This window comes from Equus quagga, chromosome 10 (assembly GCF_021613505.1).
Source record: "Equus quagga isolate Etosha38 chromosome 10, UCLA_HA_Equagga_1.0, whole genome shotgun sequence".
Classification (NCBI taxonomy): Eukaryota; Metazoa; Chordata; class Mammalia; order Perissodactyla; family Equidae; genus Equus; species Equus quagga.
In genome coordinates this window covers 394561-403349 of record NC_060276.1, presented here as the reverse complement: position 1 = coordinate 403349, position 8789 = coordinate 394561, and the positions used below count along the sequence as shown (strand labels likewise).

At 37.6% G+C, this 8789-nt stretch overlaps 1 protein-coding gene across 1 annotated transcript in view; it reads right to left on the bottom strand.

Moving 5' to 3' along the window:
• Positions 1-5241: 5241 nt before the first annotated feature.
• RAB39B (RAB39B, member RAS oncogene family) overlaps positions 5242-8789 on the bottom strand; it is a 6934-nt gene continuing 3386 nt past the window's right edge. The window contains exon 2 of the mRNA XM_046673524.1: positions 5242-8270. Coding sequence (XP_046529480.1) covers positions 7844-8270 — 427 coding nt within the window. The 3' untranslated portion in view covers positions 5242-7843. The remainder of the gene's footprint in view (positions 8271-8789) is intronic.

Sequence of the window (8789 nt, the reverse complement as noted above, 5' to 3'; positions counted from 1 at the left end):
TAATTAATATATCCATCTCCTCACATAGTTACCATTTTTTTGTGTGTGTAGTGAGAGCACCTGAAATCTAGTCTCTTAGCAAATTTCCAGTATTCAATACACCATTAGTAACTATAGTCATCATGCTGTACAGATCTCCAGAACCTATTCATTCTGCATAACTGCAACTCTGTACCCTTTGACCAACATCTCCCCATTTCCCCCACCTCCCCATCCTTGGTAACCACCATTCTACTCTGCTTCTATGTATTTGAGTTTTTAAAATTCCACATACAAGTGTGATCATACAGTTGTTCTCTTTCTGTGTCAGGCTTTTTCAACAAATGAATGGATAAAGAAGTTGACACGCTTATTGTTAAGTTCTAATTACTGCATGAGCATATCAAAGAAAATTTTGAAGGGAAAAAAGATAATGAAAACATCCTATGGAATTACCATGACTAAAACAAGGTAGTATTAGGGCAGGAATAGGTAAAGATTTATGAACCGTAAAACAGGAGTCCCAAAACAGACCCGTGTATATATGATAATTTAATATTTGAAAAGGGTAGAACTTGCAATCCTTGAAGAAAGAATGGAGCATTCTTTGGATAGTGTGGGGTGAATAGCCATATGGGAAAAATAGTTGTTATCCCTATCTCCACATCCTATACATAAGCCAATTTCTAAGGGAACCCTAAATCCATTATAGGAAATCATAAGAAAATGGTTCTCTAGAAAGGAGAAGGCCTATCTAAAACTAATAGTATTGCCACAAAACATTAAGACAACATGCTATGTAAGAAAAATAACAAGGTACCTGGCACAAAAATCAAAAAGTACAAAGTGTTATTCAATACAAATTGTCTTCTTCACACTTTGTCTTCCAACCACCCAGTTCCCCAACTCTGAGATGACTGTTTTCAGTTTCTTGCAGACAACATATTAAATAGTTATTAAATAATAAATAACATTATTACATAATATTTATTTAAATGATATTTTATATATTAAAATAATTATAATTAATTATTTAACACAATAAGTATTATTTATTATTAAATGTTAAAGCCTCCTGTATTGCTGAACACCATAAATAAAGTTAAAAGTCAGAAAAACTTGAAAAATTATTGTAACGTGTGATGGATAAATAATTGATTTCCATATATAAGGAGATCTTACTAATTAATAAGAAAAAAGCTGGCACCTTTTTATTAGGACTATTTTCAGCCATAAGCAACAGAAAACCAGTAACCAAAGATATGCAAATTTAAAAACATTTATATATTATTCACTTCTCAGATTAGCAGAGAGAAAATTGACAATAATAGTATAGGCATTATCATACAGTGTTCATGGGCATTCAGTAAAACTTTTTTTTCTATAGTGAATCTGATTATATCAAAATTTTAAATATGTATATTCTTTGATTTATAAATTCCACTTTTATGATTTTCACTTGACATATTACACAAATACACAAAGATATATATGCATTGCAGAATTGCTTTATAACAGCAAAAATTGTATACAACCTAATGTCCTCCAATGAGAATTGATTAAATAACTTCTTGTATGTCCATACAGTAGAGTGCTATTGTATCAGTTAGGAGACTTTCAGCTACAAGTGGAAAAAAATGGCATAAACTAAAAGGAGATTCATGATCTCATGTAGTAGTCTTAGTAGAGAGTGGCTGCAGGATACTTAAATCTGTAGTTCAATGACATCATCAGGACCCAGCTCTCTTCTATCTGCTTTGCTATCTTCAGTATGTCAACTAACTCTCGTCCTAATCACATTCAACAAATATGTACCAGGCACTGATTAACTATAGAGATATAATAATGAGCAAAAATAGATAGCTCCTGCCGTCATGTATTTACAGAAAATATACTGCATGTGAAAAAGATAACAGCACAGTGTGTTACATGATAGCATTTATGAAAAAGATTCATTTAGGTGCAAACATAATACCTAAACGTTTTCTGGGTATGTTTACTATGTGACATTTACCAAGTGCTAGGATGTGTGCTTTATATGGATTATCTCATTTCATCCTCACAACAACCCTATGAGTTAAATACTATTATTATCCAATTTAATATATGTGTAAACTGAGACTCAGAGACATTGAATCACACATATATTAACTGGTAGAGTCAGAATTTGAACCCACATTTGTTTTACTCCACATTTGTTTTACTGTTAAATAACCTTTTGAAAAGTAGTTAAAAAATCTAGAAGGAAATGGGCCAAACTTTTAACAATTACTTTTTTAGGAACTGATGGCTTAAATGCAATTGACCACAAGAGCCAGGAGAAAGAGGGAGGTAAAGTCAATGATTATTTAAATTGATTATTCAAGCATATGTCTATGCTACAGATTGCAGAAATACTGGTGAACAAGATGAATAAGATTCTTACTTTCAAGGAGCTTACAGCTGGAGAAGTAGGCAGAGGCTAGATCATGCAAGGCCTTGTAGCCATGTTAAGAAATGTAAGGTTTATTTGGATTTTGTTGTAAATGTGATGAGAAACCGTTAGTGACTTTTAAGCAGGGGAGTGACTTGATCTGATTTCTGTTTTGAAAAGATCATTCTGGCTGTTATGTTGAGAATGTATCATGGGAATAAGAGCAGAAGTAGGTAGACGGTTAAGACATTGAAGTGGTTCAGTAAAAAGTTGATAGTGACTTGGACAAAGGTGATAGCAATGGAGATGGAGAAAAATGGCAGACTTGGACATATTTTGAAGATAGCAATGATAGTGTTTGATGATGGATTTGATATGGGAGGTGAGGAGAAGTGAGGAATTAAGGATAACTCCTAAATTTCTCTGTTGAACAAGGAGGTGGATGGTGGTGTCATTTACAGAGATGAAAAAGACTGGGGTGGAAGGAACACATTTTCATAGATGTTGATTCCACATTGGATATGTTGAGTTTGAGGAATTTGTGGATGTGTTTAGTAGGCAAGTTGGCTGTATTTGGGAGTCATCAATGCAAAGATAGTAACTGAAGTCATGAGAGTAGGTAAGATTGTCAAGAGAGAGGAGAGGATGGAGAGCGGGAAAAGAACTGGGCCTCCAACAGAACTGAGAACACCGACTTCCTGAGAAGGAAGTCTTGGTGTAGGCAAAAGTCATTCCACTAACACTATGCTGGCAAAGGTCACTCATGATTTCCTATTCCCTCAAATCCTATGGATATATTGTTTAGTCTTTATCTTTCTGAAACCACTACTGTATCGTGATACTATTGTCCACTCCTTCCTTTGAAACAGTACTCTCCAGGTTTTGCATTCTCTCCTTCAAAGTTTCCTTTCTGTTTTTTATACACCCTAAACTTTGTTGTTCCTCAGGGAAGGCTAAAGAGTTAGACTTTACATTGAGTTGTGAGAAATGGATTCTGGAGCCACATTTTCTCTAGGATCAGGAAGCTGCTTGCAGATTTTGGAAACTGTTGGTTCCAGAACTGGATGGAGATGAGGGAGAAATCCATGCAGATATCTCAGGAAAGAGAATTCCAGATAGAGTGAAAAGCATGTGCAAAGGCCATGAGATGTGAATGTACTTGGTGTGTGTGAAGAACAGGAAAGATACCATGTAGCTGCAGTAGAATGATAAAACGGTCAGCAGTAAGAAACGAGGTTACAGAGGTGATGGGATGGGGATGGAATTCATTTCTAAGGGTTCTTCTGCAGGTCATTGGAAGGACTTTTGGTTTTAACCTGAGTGAAATGGATAACCACTGGAGAATTATGAATAGATGATTGCTTATAGCTAATGTTTTATCAGGCTCCCTCTGGCTGCTGTGTAGAGAATAGACTGTGGGTTGACAAGAGTGGAAGCAGGGAGACCAGCTATCACAACTCAGGCAGCAAATGATAGTTGCTAAGACGCATGTTAGCAGTGAAAATGGTGAAAAGCTGTCAAATTCTGGTTATACTTTTAAGGTAGAGCCAGCATAACTTTCACATACATTGAATGTGGACTATAAAAGAGAGGAGTCAAGGATGACTCCAAGGTTTTTGGCAAGAGTACATGGAAGGACAAAATTGCCATTTACTGAGGAGGGGAAGGCTAAGGGAGGAACACATTTGGGGAGGAAGATTAGGAGCTTGGTTTGGGACATGTTAAATTTCTGATGCCTAATAGACATTCAAATGGAGATGTCAGGTAGGCAGTTGGTCATAAAGGTCTAGAGTCCATAGGAAAGAGACAAGCTGGAGACATAAATTCAAGATTCTTTGGTTTATAGATGGTATTTACAGCTAGGGGACTGAATGAGGTTGCCAAGGCAATTAATATAACTGAAGAAAAGATGATCAAGCCCTGGGGAGTGTTTTAAGGAGAATGGGGTGATAAACTATATTCAATGCTGTTGCATTGTTGGTTTTTCCCTTTCTTCCTCCCTCTCTCTCTCACTCATGATTATACAAGTGATCAAGCTGTACAGAACTCAGCCTACCTATGCCTAGACTCAGAATCAAACATCTTTCCCTTTTTTGCCCTCCCCTAAATATGTACTATAAACCCTAGGCAATGTCCTGAGCTATTATGTTCCAATCTGGGCCCCACACTCTAAGTGATCCTGATACAAAAAGCACACCATAGTATGACTTGAAAAAGCTGAGGCAAGTTATCCTGGAGAAAAGAAGACTTTCCAGGGAAGACAAGAGCTATAATCAGCTACCTGGCATCAGAATTAGGATCCTTGATGGGGCTGGCCCCATGGCCGAGTGGTTAAGTTCGTGTGCTCCGCTGCAGGCGGCCCAGTGTTTCGTCGGTTCGAATCCTGGGCGCGGACATGGCACTGCTCATCAAACCACGCTGAGGCAGCGTCCCACATGCCACAACTAGAAGAACCCACAACGAAGAGTATACAACTATGTACCAGGGGACTTTGGGGAGAAAAAGGAAAAAAATAAAATCTTTTAAAAAAAAAGGAATTAGGATCCTTGACTAAAAATTACAATGATTCAGATTTAGGCTTGACAGACCAATTTTTCCAAAGTGGCATGGGATTCCCAGGCAGTAGTGAGGTCTCTATGACTTTCAACATGATGATCACATAACTTTCAAAAGTCATATTCTCTTTCTGGCTTTGAGATACTGGTGAATAATATTGTGCATAGTATATGTCATACCTAATTGACATCCTTGGTAGTGGTTGTTACACTGTAGTGACAGACTCTGGAAATAGCTATAATACACACTTGGAATCTCACAGTCACATAATCAACCATTTTACTAAATACAAGCAAATTTTCATTCACATACAGCTAAAGAAAACATTTTTTCACATTTCGTTACAGTGCACAACATAGGAAAAGTATACAGTACATTTTATTCTGGAATATGAGACAATCTAATCCAACATGCAGTTGTGGTCTTAGTTACAAGTTAGTTTATCTTTTCTTTACCTATGTAGTAAAATAGCTTCTAAAGCTTTATCCTTAGTATTGTATTAACACCTCGTTTTTTCACACTTATTTTCTAAAACCCACTTAAGTGCAGTGACAACAGCACTGAATTCTACTAAAATGACTTTTAATGTTTCTAGAATTTGTTTAAGCAATTAAGCTCAGCCGCCCCTGCTGGATCTATGCTTGGTATTTTTAAACCTGCCTAAACAAATGGAAGGAATGGGAAAAGTATACATATAACGTATTTTAGTCAAGAAAACCACAGAGAAGTTTCATTTCTATCCTTTTTTTGAATTGACAGAATCCAGTCAACTCTTGTTTATCCACTGGATAATCTTGCTTTCAGAATCTTCTAAACATAACTAAGTATAGTAGTTGATGAAACTTTGTGTTAACCCAATTTATTATCATTTATTTGCCTTCTACAACCACAAATCTGGCAACTTAATTAGTCCACCCAAGCCAGGTCATATTAAACGAATATAGAGATGATGATTTGTTCACTTGTAGTTGATGCTGCAGGTTGGTCCAAGGTGGTTTGTTTTCATAATTTTCATTATTTGGCTTCTTTATTCTGGCTGAAGTAAATTCCCAAAGTTTCAGATTCAGTCACATTCATACTGAAGTTCAATACTATATCTCAAAGCAATTTACCATTCTCAGGCTTTCCTATTACAATGGATATGAGATATCTGACTCTAATCAGACTTGTTTTCTTACTGTGAAAAGTATGGCTTTTGCCTAGCTGAACTGGCTACAATCCAAAAAATAATTTAAAGCATCACCTCTCTTCAAGAAGATAATGGAACCTCAAGCCAACCATTCCAATTTTATGATGTAGTTAGCTGTCTGTTCACCTGAGAATTAAGAGCTGACTCTTTAGGGTAGATAGGAGCCCAGTGTAGGTATATGGCAAACAGGTGGCCAAGGTTATTGTGAGGTGAGTATTTTTCCCCTTCCCACTCCCCAGCTGTATTTGGTTCCTTTCAATAATATGTCCAGTATGTTTCAGTGATAAGAACACTTATAGCCTGCACAGTTCTAATGTATTCTCAGTTGTGCAATTATTCACTTGTGTCAAGCCCTCTTGTCAATAATACTTGAAAGGGCTTTACTTTTGATTCATCCCCAGGTTCTCTCAGGATTATAGCTGAGTTGTAATCAATAAAGAAACATACCCTAACATGTAGAGAACATTTATTTACAGTTATATCTCTTCCAAAGTAAACAAATTAATAACAGTTCATTCATTTGACAGCAGGATGATGCAGTGAAACAAGAACTAGGAGTCAGGAGACCTTTACCTTGGCCAAGTGAGTCTTCTGCCTCTTAGTTTATTCTTTTGTAAAATGGGGAAGACCTAACAGGCCTGTTCCAATGATCAAATCAGTAACTCAAGTGACTGTTGAACAGATACTCAGTAGAGGACTGATGAGCAAGTGTTTGCCTCAGGGCTCTTTTTTCAAAAAAAATATTTTGTTGGGGTCATATTGGCTTATAACATTGTGTCAATTTTAGGTTTACGTTATTATATTTCAGTTTCTATATAGACTGCATCAGGTTCACATATAGATTGCCACCAGAGGCAATCCCTGGGTTGTTGCCTTCAGATACCTGAAGAGATCACAGGTTGTTTACTTCTAGATGGCAGTCACCAATGCAGTGAAACCCCAGGCATGGTCAGAGGGGAAAGAGGATATGGTGTTTGGGTTCCAGTGTTTCTCTCTCCTACTTACATGGTAATTTGCATGGGACAATTTCTTTCACACAGCTGGTTATACAATCACAAGGGAATACAAATGTGATAAACAGTGTGTAAACAGCCTCCCTTTTCATATTCACATCATTTTTAGTAGAACGCCAGGCCTTGAAAGGGTCTTAGTAAATAGCTGGTCCATGTCCCTCATTTTACAGATGGGCTGTTTAGAAGCTAACTGGTACCTTTTAATCAAACCCAGCACAGATTTGGTGTAGGATATTCTCACTGATTAAGTTGATATCATAGTCTTTTTTGCTTTTGCTAATTGTTCCCAGTGTGATACTTTATTCCCCTCTACGTATTTCTTTATGTTTGTGACCTATGAATGAGCTGAAATACCAAGAAATAGTTGTCCTGTCTGCAGGTATATTTTCTGGGGTCTAACTCCTCAAGTCTCAGCCCCTTGACATGTGGTCCACAAAGGGCACGCAGAGCAGCTACTGCCCAGCATGTGTCACAAGACAGTGCCTGGCCCACGTCAGTAATTTAGTTCCTCAGTCACAGCACCCAGGCTCCCCCATCCATCCACCCATGGCCTGTCAGAGTGCCCCTTGGGAAGGAGGCTCACTTGGTATTCAAAATGGATGTTGAGTTGTCTTCAGTCACACAAGGATTCTATTCATTTTGATCACTTTTAAGTTCAAGTGCGAGAGCATGTTTTGGAAATAAAAGGGCTGACTAGCACAAACATCTCCTCTCTGATTTGACAACCTCTTCTGAAGAGTGAACCACGTTTGGTACAAATCCACTCTTCACCCCTTCCCAGCCCTCCTGGATTGTAATATCCCCCCTTTTAACCAGCTCATATATGTCTCTCGTCAGGTCTGTGAAGGCTTTCTCCACATTAATGGCATCTCGGGCTGACGTTTCAATGTACTTCATGCCGTATGCAGCAGCCAGTTTCTCTGCCTCGTGGCGAGTCACTTGCCTCTGTGTATCCAGGTCACACTTGTGACCCACCAGAACAAATACAATTTGGTAGGGCTGAACGTGTACTTTGGTCTCTTCTAACCACTCATGGACATTCTGGAAGGACCTGCGGTTGGTAATGTCAAATAAGAGAAGACCACCTACTGAGTTCCTGTAGTAGGCGCGAGTGATGGATCTAAAACACAAGAAAGAAGTAAAGAATAAAGGCCATGCCCAAACTCCTGCACTTCAATGAACTCAGTGTATTCTAGTGTGTCTGGTTACTGACACAGTCCTTTAGTAAAAACGACCCTTTTTTTTTTCCAACAAAGGAATACAAATGTCATTCCATAATAATAACAATATATGAATTTTCAATTGGGCAAAACTTGGAGATGGCATCTTCTAGAAATGAATGCTCATGAACTTACAAGCATTTTTCCTTTGATTCAGGTAGAACCAAAGCTAACTCTCCCACCCCTCATCTGGATAACTGAATGAGACTTCCTCTTCTGCAAAATGGGACACCCAAGGCACAGGTTATCATGAGGCAAAATGAAATAATAGGTGTTAAAATGTTATGTGGCCAGGAGAGCTCATCACAAATTCTAGTAGTTGAAATGAGATCTTTAAAAAAATAAAAATGAATTTATGATAGTTGACAGAAAATGCTTATAAGTATATAGGTATATTGCAATATACTCCATTTATCATT